This window comes from Ambystoma mexicanum, chromosome 8 (assembly GCF_040938575.1).
Source record: "Ambystoma mexicanum isolate Mex_15411 chromosome 8, UKY_AmexF1_1, whole genome shotgun sequence".
In the NCBI taxonomy this organism is placed as follows: domain Eukaryota; kingdom Metazoa; phylum Chordata; class Amphibia; order Caudata; family Ambystomatidae; genus Ambystoma; species Ambystoma mexicanum.
In genome coordinates this window covers 415,793,447-415,812,806 of record NC_090929.1, presented here as the reverse complement: position 1 = coordinate 415,812,806, position 19,360 = coordinate 415,793,447, and the positions used below count along the sequence as shown (strand labels likewise).

The window sequence follows — 19,360 nt, the reverse complement described above, 5'->3', positions numbered from 1 at the left end:
TAGATTTCACGTTCATTCGTTGGCTCTCCCCTAACTTCTAATTCATTTTTCTGTATTTCCTGTTCTTCACTTTACTATTTAACTCTATCCTTTATTCCAGTTGGCAATGGAGGAAGTTGGCAATAGTGGTGAAGACCTGTAACTAATGTGGAAGTAGGCGATGGTGGTAAAAACCTGTATCTAAACGAAGGTTGGCAATAGGGAAAGTTGGCAATGATGGCAAAGACCTGTAGCTAATGGGGAAGTTGGCAATGGTGGTAAAGACAGGTAACTAAGGGAAAGTTTTCAATGGTGGTAAAGACCTCTAACTAATGGGGAAGTTGGCAATGGTGGTGAAGACCTTTAACTAATGGGGAAGTAGCTGATGGTGGTAAAGACCTGTAACTAAAGGGAAGTTGGCAATAGGGGAAATTTGCAATGGTGGCGAAGGCCTGTAACTAATGGGGAAGTTGTCAATGGTGGTAAAGACAGGTAACGAAGAGGAATTTAGCAATGGTAGTAAAGACCTTTCAATAATAGGGAAGTTGGCAACGGTGGTAAAGACAGGTAACTAAGGGGAAGTTGGCAATGGTGGAAAAGACCTGTAACTAATGGGGAAGTAGGTGATGTGGTAAAGACCTGTAACTAAAGGGAAGTTGGCAATAGGGGAAGTTGGCAATGGTGGCGAAGACCTGTAAATAATGGGGAAGTTGGCAATGGTGGTAAAGACAGGTAACTAATGGGGAAGTTGGCAATGGTGGCAAATACTTGCATTCTCAACCTTCTAACTTGTGCTGCATTCTCTGGTTTCTTGACAGACGACGTACAAAGGCAAATCCTCCTTCCAGACCTACTCGGATTACATGAAGTGGGAGACTTTCCTGCAGCAGCAGTTACACCTGCTTCCCGGGGATTCTGCTTTACGCCATGGATTTCAGACCTGTGAACACTGGAAACGGATCTTCATGGAGATTATAGGCAAGTGGCAGCAGTCGGGGAACCCGCTGTATGGCCTGTTGACCCTCAGCACCCTGCCTCTTGCGCCCCAAATGTGTGAACGTTTCGCCAGCAGTGGCCCTCTGGATGAGCCGAGACTGCGGAAGGATGGCATACACATGTGGCACATTAGAAAACACCAATAAATAACAATAAACCAACTAGGCGCGTGCCAGCTATTGCCCTTCAGTACTATTGAACCCAAGGGTGTGTGTCTCCTGCCTGCAGTGCCACGTCTCGTGTTTTGCAATAGTGTAAACGTCCACCTAGCAGTGCCCTGCTCCATACGCCATTACAGTGTAAGATTTCACACAAGAGTGCTGTCTCACCAGGGTGCGATTAGTGTAGGCCTTGCCCCAGTATTACCAGGACACCAGTAGTCTGAGCATCCTCCCAGCAATGCCCTGTTCCCAGTACTGTGAGCTTCCTACCAGCAGTTCCCTATTTCCAGAGGTCTAAGCTTCCTCCAAGCAGTTCCCTGTGTCCCGGTAGCCTCAGCTTCCGCCCAGCAGTCTCATGTGTCCCACTAGTCTTTGCTTTCCCCCAGCAGTGCCCCGTGTCCCAGTAGGGTGAGCTTCCAACCACTAGTGCCCCCTGCCCCACTAGTGTGAGTTCTCTCCCTTCTTTGGCGACCTATGTATTTGACATCTTTTGAAATGGTTGAGCCTCTAATTCCTGCAGTTGACCTTTGACCCACCTTACTTCATTTCTTTCTGCAGGCGTTGAGAGTGCCCTCTGCGGTCTTCTTTTGTCGCTTGTAATATGTGTGGCCGCGGTGGCAGTTTTCACCACTCACGTCCTGCTCCTCCTTCCAGTGCTGCTCACCATCCTAGGTAAGTCTCCGCTATGGGTGCTGACCTGGTAGGGATCCAGCGAGCTAACCTGGCATGCATTTCATCATGCCTCTTTTCTCTGCCTTACTCACACTGCCAATCGTTGTGTACTTATGTCTACTGTTTTCCTTTTCCTCGAACTTTGTATAAACTGCACTGTCCATAGCCATCAGGGCCTACGTTAAGAAAACATTAGCACAAAAGCCCGGTGCCACATATTGTGGCAGGATGTGGCAGACAATGAGCGCTTTGGTTAAGGCCATGCTCTGCAGACATATTACAATAGACCATGATAGCCATGCTCCCTGGGTGTACTGCACTACCAATGCCACCTGGAAATGCTGTCATAGTCATACTCCTGGAAATACTGCACTCGCTGTGCCCCCTGCTTATACTGCAATAGGCACATTCCTGGATATACTGCACTGGCCGCCATCACTGGATATTCGGTTAAAGTCTTACTCCTGGATGCTCTGCACTAGCCATCCCCCTGGATGTACCACAAGCCATGCTTTCCGGATACACTGTCCTACTGTGCAGTAGCCACGATCCCTAGGTACAATGCGCACCTCTAGCTCTCCAGATATACTGCACTAGCATACACGGTCAATGCCGCTTTGGATACACTACACTAGGCATGCTCTCATGAAAGCCATGCTCTCAAATATACTGTCCTAGCGTGCACTACTCATGTCTCCTTTGATATAGTGGGATATAGTGGGATAGACAAGATACCCAGATACAATGTACAAATCAATCTCCCGAGTAATACTGTAGTGGCCTGCACTAGCAATAGCCCACTGTATTCCATTCATGCTCTCCAGATATACGATCCTAGCCTGCACTAGCAACACCCCCCTTGGATGTCATTCAGATATAGCAATACCACTCTGGATGCCAGTCATGCTCTCCAGTTATAGGACCTAGCCTGCACTAGCAATGCCACCCTAAATGACACTCACTCTCTCCAGATATACGATCCTAGCCTGCACTAGCAATACCCCCCCTGGATGTCATTGACGCTCTGAAGATATATATGATCCTAGCCTGCACTAGCAATACCCCCTGTATGCCATTCACTTTCTCCAGATTTACGATTCTACCCTGCACTAGCAATATCCCCTGGATTCCATTCACTTCCTCCAGATATACGATTCTAGCCTGCAATAGCAATACCCCCCTGGATGCCATTCACGCTCTCCAGATATACGATTCTAGCCTGCAATAGCAATACCCCCTGGATGCAAATGCATGATACTATACGATCCTGGCCTGCACTAGCAATACCTCCTTGGATGCCATTAACGCTCTGAAGATATATACGATTCTAGAGTGCACTAGCAATACCCCCTGGATACCATTTGTGCTGTCCAGATGTATAAACCTATCCTGCGCTAGCAATAGCCCTCTGGATGTCATTCATGCTGATATATGATCCTGGCCTGCACTAGCAATACCCCCCTGGATGCAAATTCATGCTAATATACGATCTTAGCCTGCACTAGCAATACCCCCCTGGATGCCATGCACACTCTCCAGATATAACGAAGCACACACAAGTGTGCCTCCCTTGTGCAGAGAGATCTACAAAATAAATCACAAAACATCTAACATTGTAAGTGAAAAAGTGTTTTAAAAAAGGTTTTGAGCCACTCCAATCTAACTAGCCAACATATTATCTAGAGAAATGACATTCTTCTCTAGCCTATATCACTTTTAAAGAAGGCTGATCAAATACCGTCAATCGTATTAAGGCGTGGGCACTCGCCATCATCACTTATTATTCATTCAACATTGCTGGGCACTCAATCTCCTACAGCAACAGAAGAAGGAACAAAGACCATGCAGGCACTCAGGGTGAACGCCTTCCAAATGCACTGTGATGTAGAAACAGTTATTTAGAAATATATGTCCAGCGCACAGTGCATACCTCTGCCTGGCTGTGTGCCAACAGCAGAACTCATCCCATGGACGTCATTTAGGGGTCGGCAGGTGTAGAGGAGGTCCCAACTAAAGCCTGCACTCCAACTGCCCATTTCGAAGTACCAGGAACGTTCACACCGAAATATGTGAAGTATGATGAGCAAATAAACCAGCAGAGAGCCGCTGTGGGGCTATGTCCAATACCCATCAGAAGAACAGCACCTAGTGAAGAACCCATACCCAGAAAACCATGGACAGTAAGGTATCCATTAAGAAAACCCTATCAACAAATAAAACAAAATGAAGATCGTCTAAGTACATCCCTGAAGAAACCAAAAAGGTCTTAATGGAAGACGAATGGTGACATCATGAGAACCCGGACTGACCCACACAAGGAAGAAATGAAGACCAGAGAATGACGCAAAGAGACGAAACGCCATGAACAAGGATATCGTGAACCTAAAGTGAAAGGACGATGTCAAATGCAGAAGCTTAAGACATGAGCATGATGAAGACTGTCGACCAGTTAATACCTGTACATATGCTTGGAACCGCAAGAAAGCTAAGAAAATCGTGCAGCTTGCTATGCTTAGTAGAAAGATAGTACGGCAAGTGCCACTATACATAACTACCTCAACAAAGCACATTATATAAGTGTATTTCCACTTTTGCACGAAAAGCAGAATAAAGCCAAGGGTTACTAAAGACCACACGAGAAAAGGCTTCAGATTTAGCAAAATCAAGAAGAAACGGCAAAAACGAAACTCGGCAGAGGCAACTCGTGCCAGGAAAGCCAAGGTTGCACCAATAGAAGAGAAGAACAGTAGCTAAATTTAATTGAAACTAAGAACAGAATATCCTGCCTCTGAAAGGTCAAGATAAGAAGACGAAGGCAGGTGGTGGGTGAAACGAGAATCAAATACACAAATTGAGGGAAACGAGGCGAATTCACAGTGTCTGAATCACGTGACCAGCAGAGCAAGAAGAAGCGAGGCTCACAACTACGCATGGCACCAGGCCAGGCAAAGATATCAGAACTTCTCCAGACAAAAGATGCAATCTTGAGGCCAACCACAGTAAAATAATTTACACATGGCTACTAAAGTGATGATTGATTATAAGAATAATTGGAGGAAGGCGGGCAACTAAGGGACACCCTGAACCTGGCTGACCATTCTGCGTGCTGCTATGCAAAGTGGAAAAGTATGCATGGGGTTGGTGCCAACCCAATCACAATGGACCAAATAATCTAGGGTCCTATAGTTAGTAGAACCAATAGGACGTCGTACTCTTAGTGACGTCTGCAGTAGTCATTTTTGAAGGAAGGGCTTAGATGCCCACCTGACAGTGTTTACCCAATCCCCTCACTCTGTTACCATATACAGATATAGTACCTATATTAAAGTTACCTTTCCCGAACCAATAGAATTCCATTTCAACTTTTGAGTGTTACACGTCAAATGATGACGAGTTTTCAGTATAAATGTCATGATTTTTATGAAGTTCATTGGAGTTGAAGCGAGACGGAAGATCGCACCATTTGCTGATATTCATGACTCCCCGTTTTTTCTACTTGTCATTAAACGGACTCCCTTTGCCAAACCGTTGAGTTGTCCTTATTGATTGGTGTTGAAGTATATATCTGCACCCCATCCATCTCACGGGTGCTGCTATCTTGTCTTGTAGTGCTTCTGAGCAAACCCTGACTCTATGGGTCGGTTGGGGGTCTCGGAGCACACACGGGGTCGCAACTGTGACCCCTGAGGTCTCCCTTGCTACCCCTAAAAAAACTTTTTTTAAATTGAGTCTCATGGGCTGTGGCCAGCAGTATGTAGCTCTTTGTTTCTGGTGTGGCTGGTTTTCTGATAGCTATAGTGGTAAGATAGCTCAGTGGGTTGAGCGCTCACTGCTGCAATGTGTGTGAGCTGCAGGCTGCAGGTTGCAGGTTCGACTCCCGGCAAGGTCAACTCAGCTTCTCATCCTGCTGAGGTTGATAAATGAGTACTAACACAAGTAAGGTGATATTGTATGTATATTTGTTGTATATGAAGCGCTTAAGCAGGAGTGCTATATAATAACACATCATTATCTTTTGGCCTTGGACGTCTGCTTGCATTCACAGTCATTTGGTAATATAGGCCTATATGCACTGATATTAACGATACATATGATGATCCATCCTTGTATGAAATGTATATCACTTTACAGTGATATCATAACCATATTTTTCGTAGTGTACTTAGAAACAATGCTATGTGATGCCACTTCCTGTTTTGTCAATGGGTGAAAGGTTGTGTTCCATTGCTTCCCGTGATGTCACTGTTTGGTGAGGTCAAATGACATCACTCCTTGTGATGTCATCAGAGGTCAAGGGTCATATGATGTCACTTGGTGTCCAAACTATAATGGAGGGCTTACCCTAGAATGAATGTGCATAGGTCACAAAGAGTGCTCAACCCTTCAGGAAAGGCTGCAATCAGTCTTCATGTGCCGGTAAAGCTGCCCGAGAAGACTGTGTAGCCGAAAGTATATCAAAAAGGGCACACAATATCTGCTATCTGGGCTCTGTAGAACACGGTATAGTCTAGCATCTAATATGCCGCTTATATTAGGAAGCGACTGACTAACACAAAAGTGCTTCAGGGTCTGTAATGCGGTCAGAAAACCCATACCTGCCTAACCTCCAGGTTTATGCCGGAGACTCAGGGTTGTCACGCTCTTCTCCAGGTCTCCGGGGAAGAGCGTGGAGTCTCCAGGCTTTCGCAGCAGATCCAGAGCTGCTGTGGCTCTGAGGCTAGGAAGGGCTGGAGCAGTCAACATTAAAGTGGCTATGGTGGCACTTGCCACACCTGCATCCCCGAAAAGGGTGTTTTTTAAATTGTTTGTGATTTTCTAATTAAGGGTTACTTGTATTTGTTCCTGCCAGGGAAGCTGATCAAGGGCTTGATAAAATGTTAGAGATGTCTCAGCAGGACTTCACGGGCTGCAGTCATTTTCCCTCCATTCCATCTTTTAAGTAACCCACTTGAAAAAGTCTTATTGCAGGCATTAGCAGTGTGGGAATGGCCCATTACTCTATCAAGCCACAGCTCACTGGGATGGGCTGTTTAGCATATAAAAGCCCCCTTATCTGCATCTATGCTAAAGTAAATACCCCACTTACAATGCACACTAGTCTGTGCCTTGCCTGCTTGGTTGACATGAAAACAATGTTTTAACCCTTTATGAGGCTTTGCACATTCTATTTACGTCCTGCATAAAAAGATGCATGCCATTGTGAAATGACAGAACTTCATTCTGGCAAAAAGTACAAGGTATCATGGAAACCAGTACCTACAATTTAACAGTGTGGAGCTATTGTGCAATCTATGCCAGTATTGAAGTGGCCCTTCTTTGGACTTTTGGAACTGCATTCTGGGACTCTTAGGGGGTCATTACGAGTTTGGAGGTAGCCATGGTGCTATTAGGCCATGGCTGCCTCCAAAGATGTGTCCGGGTTCCCTGAATGGGGACTTACCGGGTCATTCCAACCTTGGAGGACCCGGTAAGTCCCCATTCAAAATACCCATCCCCATTCGAGACCCCATAGGGCTCAATGGGAATTGGGAGTGAGCTAATAACGGTCCCGTCATTAACGGCCCGTTTAACGGGCTGGTTTTACCAGCCGGCCTTAGTGGGACCTGCTAAGGGACCTCGTAATGCGGCGGTAAGGGGTTAACGGCAACAGCATCCTTACCAGCGCCGTTTACCCCTTACCACCAGCCTCGTAATGAGGCCCTTAGTCTTGTAGTAATAATAGGGAAACCAGGGGTGTATTCCCAGAATCAACTTTAATGAAGGAGAAAATGTTAGAAGGCATTGAATGGCGAAATACCGAAATCACCAAAAAAGGCCTTGGCACTGGGGGGAAAACCCATAGCAGTTAAAAGGTTTTAAAGAGGCGGGAAGGCTGTCTCCGAATGGAATGGCGTGTCGGTGCGCATTGCAAAATGATCTTTGGAGGTCGCCTTGCCTGCAGCTGAGAAGATCTGCCTGCACATGTTAGCAAACATGCCTCTATCTGGTTTACTGTAATGCTTCCAAATGCAAAAGGGCCCTGTAAAAATGGTAAAGGCGTTTTATGAGGGCACAGTTAAATTTGATGCAGTTTTGTGCACATAGCCGATGACACATTCAATATAGTTTACCTGTTTGACATGAGGGTGGAACCTTGTGCAATTGGGCGGAGTCTTGTGTGGCTATGGGCAGTGCATAATTCTCAGGGATTTTGATTTTCAAATGTAGGCAGGTATGTGAAAACCTATCCTATTCAAATCAGAGTCACCTCCAAACGTGCAGCATTGTGGACGGTCTGCCCAGGAATCAAACAAGCGAAAACGCGTTCGCGGGTCTTTATACTAAATCTTTTTGAAAATCTTGGGTAGACACATGCGATTGGCGTTGAAGCCGCGAGTGAGGTTTTATGTCAGGGACCCTCTCCAACATGGCGCACGTACTTCTGTCACGCTCTGGTTAACGTCCTTTGAATGGGCCCGTTTTTCAAAATGATTTTGTATATAGACCCGCGAAAGGAGGGAGCCCTTCAGAAGCAGTACACCAGAGGAATGGGCTTCCTCCAGCAGTGCCTGGTAAGTTGCATAGGACTGCAGATGTGCGAGCTTCCTCCAGCAATGTTTAGTAGTTGTAATAGTACTACAGCAGTGTCAGCTTCCTCATTCAGTGTCCTGTGAAGGCCGTAGTACTCAAGATGCGCGAGCTTCGTCCAGTAGTGCTCAGAAAGTGTGAAAGGACTACAGCAATTTAAGCGCCCCACAGCAGTGCCAGGTAAGTGCTATTGGAGTACAGCAGTGTGAGCTTCCTCCATCAGCGTCCTCTGAAGGTAGTAGTACTCCAGATGAATGAGTTCACACTGCTGTAGTCCCATAGCACTTACTGGGCAATGCTGGATGACACTTGCGTTGCTGTAGTCCTATAACACTTGCTAAGCACTGCTGGAGGAAGCCCTCCAGAAGAAGCACTCCAGACAAGTGAGCTTCCTCCAGCAGTGCTTAGGACTATAGCAATGTAAGCATCCCCCAGCACTGTCCAGTAAGTGCTACAGGACTACAACAGTGCGAGCTTCCTCCAGCAGTGCACCATAAATGCAGAAGTACTCCAGATGTGTGAGCTTCCTCCAGCATCTGAGTATTATGACTTCACAAGTGTGAGCTTCCTCCAGCAGTGCCTAGCAGGAATTGTAGCACTACGGCAGTGTTAGCTTCCTCCATCAGTGTCATGTGAAGACAGTAGCACTCCAGATGGGTGATCTTCCTCCAGCAGTACTTATTAAGTGAGAAGGGATTAGGCAATGTGGGCTTCCTCCATCAGCCCCCTGTAAGTATCCTGGGATCACAGCAGTGTGAGCTTCCTCTTTGTACCCTTTTCCCAGCCGTCTTCCTGCACTGGGTGTCTCTAGTAGTATGTGTACGATTGCTAATGCAAATCTGTGTCTTCCTTTCTGTGCAGGTGTCGTCTGCTTGGTGGTTTCCATCATGTACTTGTCCGGTTGGGAAATGGGTGCTGTTGAAGCGATTTCTCTTTCAATTCTCGTGGGCTCATCCGTGGACTACTGTGTGCATTTAGTAGAGGGATACCTGCTGGCAGGAGAGAGCATGCCCCCACATTTGGGTGAGGTGAGTATTGCTCCTTACATCTAAGGTTGGTGGGGAATGCTGGTGTCATTTGCTCTGCCTTTGCTGTTGGTGTTACTTGTTTTTGATGGGAGCCATGCTCTTTTTGCTAGTGATTGGCTGTGTTCCAATCTCCCCATATAGGTCACTTTCCTGATGGTGTTTAGGGCTCAGGTTGGGGGAGGGTAGTCCAAGGTCCTCTTGATTTGATGTTTATGACTTTTGAGTGGGCATGACAACTTTGGTGGATTTCTCGTGGTACGGAGGGTTTGTATATAGGTTTGTTTATAGTGCACACACATGCCATGAGTGGCCTCTTCGCACATGAGTGCAGAAAGTAGACATGTGTGAAATTCCTTTTCGGCTGACCCGATGGAGTTAAATTCATAATTTTCCACTCAAGGAAACTGCAATACTATTAATTTAGTTTTCCATTATGGCTCTGGAGAAACTGCCTAAAAAAATATCATGCACAAAGCAATTACTTTCTCCTGCGAAGTATACGAAAATACAAATAGAGTTTAATTTAGTTTGCTGAGAAACTCTACCGTAAAATGTTCAGGTAATTTTACTAGCACAAAAACGACAAACTCAAGTTACAAGTGTTCACTTTCCAGAAAATGTCATAGGCTTCTAGAACTGTAATAATGGTATGCAGATAGATTTTTAATCCTGCAAAACCTATTTTTGCAAAATTGATTTCACGTGCTGATAACATTTTTAACTTTTGCCAAATATCGGCAGTTGTGTGGTATTAGCAAAGGGGAGTGTGCAATTTCATGAAGCTGGCAAAAGCGGAATTGCCCAATTTTGCACGTGGCTGTCGGAAAACAAAATTGGGAATGTAGTGATCCCTATTCAGAAAAAAAGGAAAGTTGTTATGGCGTGGCTGCAGTGTAATGGCCAGCAATGCTACAGATGGGCATAGGGTATATATTCTGGATTTTGGAAGCCCTGTATGAAAAGGCTTGCCCTTTCACAGCCCTGTCCCACCTCCAATAATCCATGCCCTTAGATCCTGAGCTGAAAACATGACTGGCTTTACAAAATTGTCACTCAAGAATGGAGGTCGTAGTCTACAACCTTTGGCTCTACAGATGTTAGGGACTACAACTCCCATCAGTCTTGGCCAGCATAGTCAACAGTGAGGGATTATGGGAGCCAGAGTCCAAAACATGTTGAGAGCCACAATTTGCAGAACCCTGATTTAGTGGGTGTTGGGTTCTGATGGACCAGACAGACATAGCAATCTGGTCTCTTTTCCTGGGAGATGCTCATTTAACCTTTCCAGTGCTCGGGATAGTGTATAAGACAACCATTGATTGGGCCCTGTGTAGCTGTTTCCTTATTCACTCACCACAGTCAACGCAGCAAAGAGACTGTTAGAACTGGTGTAATCAGTCAACATAATATAGATCTGAAAAAATGGTTGATGTTGTTACTGACATCTGATACAAATATGTCAGCGGGTAGGATCCTCTTCAGCATTATCAACTGGAGGAAGCACGCAGTGTATATTGTAATAATCTAAAGTACTAAAGATAACTGTATGTCAGGCAACACAGTTAAGGTTTGCACAGGCTGCACTGGGGTGCAGGAAGGGCTGTCAGGCCTGCCTTGGAACTTCCACGGAGCTGCTGAACCCCACAGGCCCACAAAAGCATTACGCTCTCAACTACAGACTCTCAGCTGAGCTCTGAACCCCACTGAGGGAAAGGAGAGTTGTATAAAATAACAAACTCAGATTCTGGATCGAGCAGATAGTCTGCACGGGTGAGAAAAGAAAAACCAATGAGTGAATCTTGCTTTCTCGATTTGCACTCACCTCCTCCCCCATCAAGAATGTCGTTATACCTGAGACTCCTTTGCTAGATGCCACGAGGATTGATTAAAATGTAGGCTTGGAACCTCCCGCTTCTGGGCAGACATCTTCAATTTGACTTCTCACAAAAACTGCTGCTGAATGTATTGTTATATTTCTTGAAAGGGTCCCTAACGTCCTGACAATTACTTCTCCCTGTTTGATTCCTTCACTACAAGATGCTTTCGTTTCCTATATCCTACTGCTGAATGCTGATCTCAGTCTGCCTTCTGGTTCTCCGACTTCTAAGATCTAAGCAAAAATGAACGTTATTCTTCTTGTTTTCTTTGTCCTTCTGATGCTTGCAGAATTGTATCTGCCTTCTGGTTCTCAGACTTCTAAATCTTAATTAAAACTAACTCAGTTTCAGCTTTTTTCAAAGCCAACTCCATTCTCCTACAATTGCTTAATTTAAACTTTTCATATTTAATGGTAAAGGTTCCTGCCCTTAAAATCTCTGCAAAGCTTGCCCCCTGTGACAGTCACCACATTCCCACGCTCGCCTGTCATTCAGAATTTAAACTTACTTATCATTTACAGTGGCCGTGCTCACCATCTCTTCTCTTCTCCTGCTGTGCCACCAACGAACTCTCGAGGCTTGCGTTCCTCTCCTAACTCAACCCCAGCGCATCTCACAGCTTTTCGCCGCCATGGTCTCTCGAGCCACGTCTTCCACCACCTGTGCTCTCTGTAGTTCGGGATGGACGCTGGGAAGATCTTCTACCTCTGGAAAATACTATGCAAACAACGTAACCTGGTCGACCTGAAAACAACATTCACAACTGGTAAACTCGTAGCCTCCTCTGCTTCAACGCACATGTGCACAGTCACGGAGACTCCCTTCCTTTATTCAACAAGAGAGTTGGCTGATCCGATGTCAGAAGATTTTCATGGTCTTTTCTAATTGAATTTAAACACCGGCTGAAGAGCTAAAGTAAACATTAACTATTTACGCTCAAACTGAAAGCTAAATGCTATTATGAAACTAAAACGCTTTGACTTAGCTTTAAATTGAAGTGTAGGGTCTTGCTCTTCCTGCTTTTTTCTTGAATTCAAATTGCTTGCTTACTTCACCTTCCTGCTGAAATTATTCTTTTTTACATGGATCTTTAGGTCTAAAAACTGGAGTTCATATAAACAGGACATACACTAAGGACACATTCTAATGAAAGGCAGTTTAGAATGTTCTGCTTCGCCCTTTGTCCTTCCTTCATCCAATTAGGAGTCAAGTTCCTTCCCTCCATTTTGGCCATGGATCCCACCGGCACTCGGATAACACAGGTCAAGGCCCAAACCAACTTCAAGGAAAAATACAGGAGAACAGCAAAATAACAATTATGTACACTGTACAAAAATGCAAAGTGAGCAAAGTAACTATTGTGAATTGTGTCTATCATGAAACCTGACAGTATAACCTCTCCAAGGCTCTGCCTAGGGCCTGGCTTGTAAGGGTTCCTTCTGTGAAACCTAGAAACCAACAGAGGAGCATGTACATCATTAGCCACCTCCCAAGAGCATTCTTTGGGACCAAAACCTTTCCAGGCGATCAAATATTGAAGCCTCCCTCTAACCTTCCTCAAGTCAAGTATTGACCTAACCTAAAATTCCTCAGACTGATCCTCACAAATGACTGGGTTCGGGGGAGTATCTAATCAAGCACCCTCTTGTAAAGGTTAAAGCTGACTCACATGGAAAGTTGGATGTACTTTAAGATTAGAGGCTCATTTTAATCTGACTGCAACAGGATTAATTAATTCTCAAGTACCTAGTAAATAACCAAACCTTGTCCCCAATACTATATACATGACTATTTTTACTTTTCATCAGCAAATCTCTTGTAACTGGCCTTGTTCACTTGAAGTGCCTTAATTCCTGCTCCAAATTTCCTCTCATGACTTGTAACCTTTCTTCTACAGCAGGACTGACACACTCCTCTTCAACCTGTGCCCTTAAAAATCGAGGAGGGACACCTTGAATACAAAAGAACGAGGACACAGACTTTGAATCCTTCATTGAATTATTGTAAGCGAACGCTGCTACCCAAAGCAAGTCCACCTAACTGTCTCCAGCTTGCATATAGCATCTCAAATTAATTTCTAATTCCTGTTTCACGCGTTTTACCTGACCATTAGTTTCTGTGTGATATTCTGATGCTAACTTCACTTCCACACCCAAACTCTTGCAAAAAGCCCTCCAAAACCTTGACACAAACTGTGACCCTCTAGCTGATATTACTTGACTAGGTAGCCCATGCAGTCAGGCAATGCCTTGGGAAAAGCTATACGCCAACGTTCAGCCATGACAACCCCTATAATTGGAATAAAATGTCCCTCCTTAGTAAAGGTACCCACCACCACCAACCCTTCTCAACATCCTTGGTCCTCGGGGATATGTACAAAGAAATCCAAAGAAATTGTGTGCCATGGATAAGGAGGAATAGGAAGTGTTTCCTACAGACCAGCCGGTCTACCCACAAGAGACTTTGCTTGTGCACACACTTCACAAGTCTTTACACAATTTAAAGTATCCACTTGCATAGTATTCCACCAAAGATTCATTCTAACCAATTCCAGAGTCTTCCGAAATCCAGGCTGGGAAGTCAAAACCGACTCCTGACATTCCTATAAAACCTTCTCTCAAAGTTTCTCAGAAGCAAGGAATAATTTTGCATCCAGATAATGCAATCCTTCTTTAATCTTCCTGGTTGGAACTTCCCGCACCTAACACTCCATCTGCCTTTGGGTCATGCTTCCTTGGATTTCCTTGAGTTCCAGACAAAATAAAACATTCCAAAGCTATCAAAGGTTGTGGGTTTAATTCCTTTTCCTGTTCACAACCTGGAAACTGACGAGACAAGGCATCAGCCTTCCCATTTAATCTTCCCGCCTTGAATGTCACCACAAAATCATAGTCAGAGAAGAAAATGACCATCTCACTTGTCTCCGAATTCATGTTTTGTCCGACATAAAAAAGAGCAAATTACGATGGTCTGTTAAAACAGTTTCAGTGTGTCTTGCACCCTTTATATAGTGATGCCACACTTCAAAAGCTGGCTTTATAGCCAGATGCTTGTGGTCCATTATTGTATATTTAATCCCAGCCAAAGAAAACTTCTTAGAGAAATATGCAACAGGATGCAACTAGCCGGAAATGTCATGCCTTTGGGATATAACCGCCCCCATGGCAAGGTTGAGGCATCTGATTCTATAAAAAAAATGTCTTACTCGGATCTGGGTGAAGCAAAATTGGCCTAAAAGTAAATCGATCCTTGAGAGTCTGAAACGCATCCTCTATATCCGGACTCCAGACAAACCTTTCTTCTTTCTTGAAAAGTCTTGTGATTGGAGTGATTGTTTGGGAAAAGCCTTCAATAAATCTTCGATAGAAATTTGCAAAGCCTAACAGACTCTGCACCTCCTTCACTTTGGTTGGAGAAGGCCAGTACTTAACTGCCTGAATCTTTTTAGAGTCCATTTCCAGTCCCCTGGGCGAGATTACGAAACCAAGAAACTCCACTGTCTCCCTGTGGAACTGACTCTTCTCCAATTTAGCAAACAAGAGATTCTCTCTCAGTTTCGGAAGTACATGAAGTATTGGAATTCTGCGGGGGCATTGCAAAGGCCAAATGGCATAACCTGATGTACATACAATCCATAGCAAGTCTTGAAAACAGTCTTCCACTCATCACCTTCTTTGACCTTCACTAGATGGTACACTCCCAAAGTTCCAGTTTGGAAAAAATGTAAGCCCCCTTGAATTTGATCAAGCATTACAGAAATGAATGGCAGAGGATATCAATTCTTTATGGTTACCTTGTTGAGTGCACGATAATCTATACAAGTCCTAAGAGTACCTCCCTTTTTTAGGACAAAAAATAAAGGAGATGCTACTGGGGATTGTGAGTGCCTGATGAACCCCTTAGTTACATTTTCCGGCAGATATTCATTGAGGTAATCGTTTCCTTTTTTTTCAGGGTGTATACTCTACTACAAGGTAAATTAGCTCCCAGCTCTATAGTTAAAAGGCCTGAGAGGGGGGAAGTTCACCAGCCTCAATCTCATCAAAAACATCCCATATCTCCTTTTAACACTCCAGTTATTCCCCTACAACATCTGCAATTGAGTGAGAATGGAACAGCACTCCTCCCTCCACTAACCTATTGACAAGGGAATTCTCTTTAAACACTGGAATTTCGTCAACCTTAGCCCCCCAAAAATGTTCTTTACAAAAATCTGAATTTAAGTCAATAACCCGCCTTCCCCAGTCAATACAGGGATTATAGCCAAAGCATGCCCAGGATAACCTTCAATTGTGGAGCATTAATGAGCTCAAAGACGAACTCTTCACCATGATTCTCAGCCAAAAGCATCGTCAAAGGTTCAGTTTCATGAGTTATTGGAACCATCTACGGCCCTTACCTGTTCAATCAAGGTCTTTTGAAGCAGCGAGATGCCTAAAGCCTTAGCCACCCCCAGTCCATGTAATGTCCTGTTGCCCCTGCGTCATTCACCACCGGACCACTCCCCACTAAATCCCTTTGAAAATACAAGGGTATGTTTACTGTGATATGCGAAAAAGCAGACTGGAGGGTGTTGGCGACTTGTTGTATCTTGTTCGCTGATGACTGGAACCTTGTCAGGGTGTTCAGACAATTACCAAGAAAATTACCACTCCTACCACAATAAAGACAAAAGTTATGTTCATGTCCCCTATCCTTTCCCTCTTTACAAGGAGGTCCTCTGACTCTACCTAAAGCCTCAGATACCGTGGACTTAAAATTTCTATTTACAAATTTCAACCTAGCTCTCTCAGTTCTGGGATTTGGCTTCCCTTCACCAAAAACTCTTCTTCGCTCAGCTCTCGTTTCGTTCTGACGAAATTGTAACTGGACCACTAAATCAATTAAGGTTTCGCAAGAAGTAGGTCAACTAACCACAACTGACAAAGTGTTCTTAAGCTCATCTCACAACCCCAATAAAAAGGGAAGCCCTCTTTTCCTCTGGCTGACTCTCTAATACCAAGGGTCCTGAACTGTGTGATGTAACTAACTAGATCCTTGTTATCCTCTCTTAATTCAAACAGTTCACCATCCACCTGCAAGGAAACCTGACACCTATCAAACAGTTTACTAAACCCATCCTCGAAAAGACTGAAGTCATGTAATGCTGGATCCTTCAGACTAACCAGCAACCCTGGCCAACTTGCCACCTCTCCAGACAGGTAGGACAATATAAAGGTCCCCTTAGAAGTATCAGAAGAGAAAACTTCAGGCCTGCTGAGAAATGTGACTCACACTGAGTAATGAAAGTTTGAAACTTCTTAGGCTCTCCTCCAAACTGCTCGGGGGAGCTAAAGGGATGGGTACAATATATGGCCTCAATACTCCCTTAGGTCCTTTACTGGCTTCCCCACTCCCTCCTGAGCTCTCTCTGACCAACACAGGGGGTACCTGATTCACCTACAAACGGTTTTCCTGTGCTTTACCACCCAAAATCTCTTGAATATGGGTAACCTTTTTACTCAACTCCTCAACCTTCCTATTGAGGCTAACATTCTCCCTGTGGGCAGCTCACAGCTCCTCTCTTAATTCCTTAATCATGCCTCCCAAAGCTCCATTGTGGTTTCAGGGGGCAAGGGGTTGGGGGGGAGGGGGTTCATAACAGCTCAGGCGGAACTATTTACTTGGGCATTTCATTCTGTCAGGTCCTGCCTTGGAACTTCTGTGGGAGCTGCTGAAACCCACAGACCCACAAAAGTGGTACACTCTCAAATACAGAATATCATCTGATCCTGGAACTCCTCTGAGGGGAAGGGAATTTGGATAAAATAACAAACTCAGATTCTGGATCTTCAACTCGCACAGATAATCTGTATGGGTGAGAAAAATAAAACAGTGAATCTTCCTTTCTCATACTCACTTCCCTCCTTCCCTTTCAAGAATATTATTATACCTGAGACTTCTCTGCTAGATTCCAAGAGGATTGATTTAGATGTAGACTTGAAACCTCCAGCTTCATGACAGACATCTTATCTTCAACTTGACTTCTCAAAAGACTGCTGCAGAATTCATTGTTGTATTTCTTGAAAGGATTCCTAACTTCCGGACAATTACTTTTCCAAGTTTGATTCCATCACTACATAATGCTTTTGTTTCTTTTATCCTAATGCTAAATGCTGATCTTCATCTGACTTCTGGTTCTCAGACTTCTATGATCTAAACAAAAGCTAAGTTTATGCTTCTTGATTTCTTTATCCTTCTGCTGCTTGCACAATTGTATCTGCCTTCTGGTTCTCAGACTTCTAAATCTTAAATAAAGCAAACTCAGTTTCCGTTTTACCAAAACGAACTACATTCTCCTACCATTGCTTAATTTAACCTTTTAATATGTATTGGTAGAGGCTCCTGCCCTTACAATCTCTGCAAAGCTTTCCCCCTGTGGCAGTCACCGTGATCCCGCGCTCGCCTGTCATTCAGAATTTAAACTTACTTATTATTTACAGTCGCTGCGCTCACCACAGCTGTGCATGTCTCACCTCTTCTGCTGCGCCACCGACAAACTCTCAAGACTTGCGTCCCTCTCCTAATTCTACAGCAGCACATCTCGCATTACAGCTTCTCCCCGCCCCGGTCTCTCGAGCCACGTTTTCTGCCACCTGTCCTCTCCGTAGTTCGGGGCGGACCCTGGGAAATTCTTCTTGCTCTGGAAAATGCTGTGTAAACAACGTAACCTGGACGACCTGAAAACAATGTAACATGCGTCATGCTGAGTGCCTTCCTTTATTTAACAAGAGAGACAGCTGATCCGATTGTTAAAAAAGGACATTTTCGTAGTCTTTCCTAACTGAATTTAAACACCCACTGAAGAGATACGGTAAACATGAACTATTTACACTCAAACCGAAAGCTAAAGGCTATTATGAAACTAAAGTGCTTTAAATTAGCTTTAAATTAAAGTGGAGGTTCTTGCTCTTCCTGTCTTTTTCTTGAATTCAAATTTCTTCACCTTCCTGCTGAAATTATTCTTATCACATGGATCTTTAGGCCTGAAAACTAGAGTTGATATACACAGGACCTACACTAAGGACACATTCTAATGCTTGGCCCTGTGTCCAGCCTTCATCCAATCAGGAGTCCAGTTCCTTCCCTCCATTTCGGCCAGGGATCACGCCAGCACTCTGATAACACAGGCCAAGGCCCAAACCATCTTCAAGGAAACATACAGGAGAAGAGCAAAATAACAAATATGTACACTGTACAAAAAGGCAAAGTGACTGTTGTGAATTGTGTCTACCATGGAACCTGACAACGGCCAAGTATTGGGACCAGAAGTCATTGACAGTCAATGACCCTTGATCCCCTAAAGATCATAGGCTCCGTTTTTGAGGGTTCCAACCTTAAGCCAGTTAAACTCAAGTACTTCAGCATGGCACGAAGACAATTCTGACATCTGCAGTTGGTTAGTAACCCTTTGACTACTCGTAAGACTATATCTCACTGAAAAACCTTGTTAAAGGGACCTTATGGTTAAGTTGCACTAATAAAACCTATGAAATTCAATGAAAAAACTTTGGTAAAGGGACGTTATGGTTATAAGTAAAACCGAAAAACATCAGAAACACGTCAGTTATGGTAAAATAAGCAACCATAACTCACGCCACCACAGTGCACTGCTAAGACTAACACCCAGAACATCAAAGATGACATCACAAATGTCATTGATGACATTACTGATGACATCAAATACGAAATGTGTGTGAGTAGTTGGTGGTGTATGTACTCTTCTTTCAAGGGTGACTATGGCTCTGCAGGGACCCGTTCTCGTCTTTCAGGGGTGGTTATGGCTCTGCAGGGACCCGTTCTCGTCTTTCAGGGGTGGCTATGGCTCTGCAGGGACCCGTTCTCGTCTTTCAGGGGTGGCTATGGCTCTGTCTGTGATCGCTCCTCTTCTTGCTGTGTTGAGAGATTAAAGTGGATACTATTTTCTAGTTAGGAGCACTTGGTGTGGTCCATGCTTTAATTTCCATCAGTCACTGTCACTCTGTCTGGGATGTGTGCTATTCTTTCAAGGGTGGTTGCTGTCTTGCTTAAGATCTATGTT

The 19,360-nt window shown here is 44.4% G+C and overlaps 1 protein-coding gene across 3 annotated transcripts in view; it reads left to right on the top strand.

The window, feature by feature from the left end:
• Window positions 1-19,360, top strand: part of DISP3 (dispatched RND transporter family member 3) — a 355,755-nt gene that overhangs the window by 313,357 nt on the left and 23,038 nt on the right. For all 3 annotated transcript variants that reach the window (XM_069609930.1, XM_069609931.1, XM_069609929.1), the window contains exons 19-21: window positions 798-957; window positions 1,695-1,808; window positions 9,237-9,403. In XM_069609930.1, the coding sequence (XP_069466031.1) occupies window positions 798-957; window positions 1,695-1,808; window positions 9,237-9,403 (441 nt within the window). The remainder of the gene's footprint in view (window positions 1-797; window positions 958-1,694; window positions 1,809-9,236; window positions 9,404-19,360) is intronic.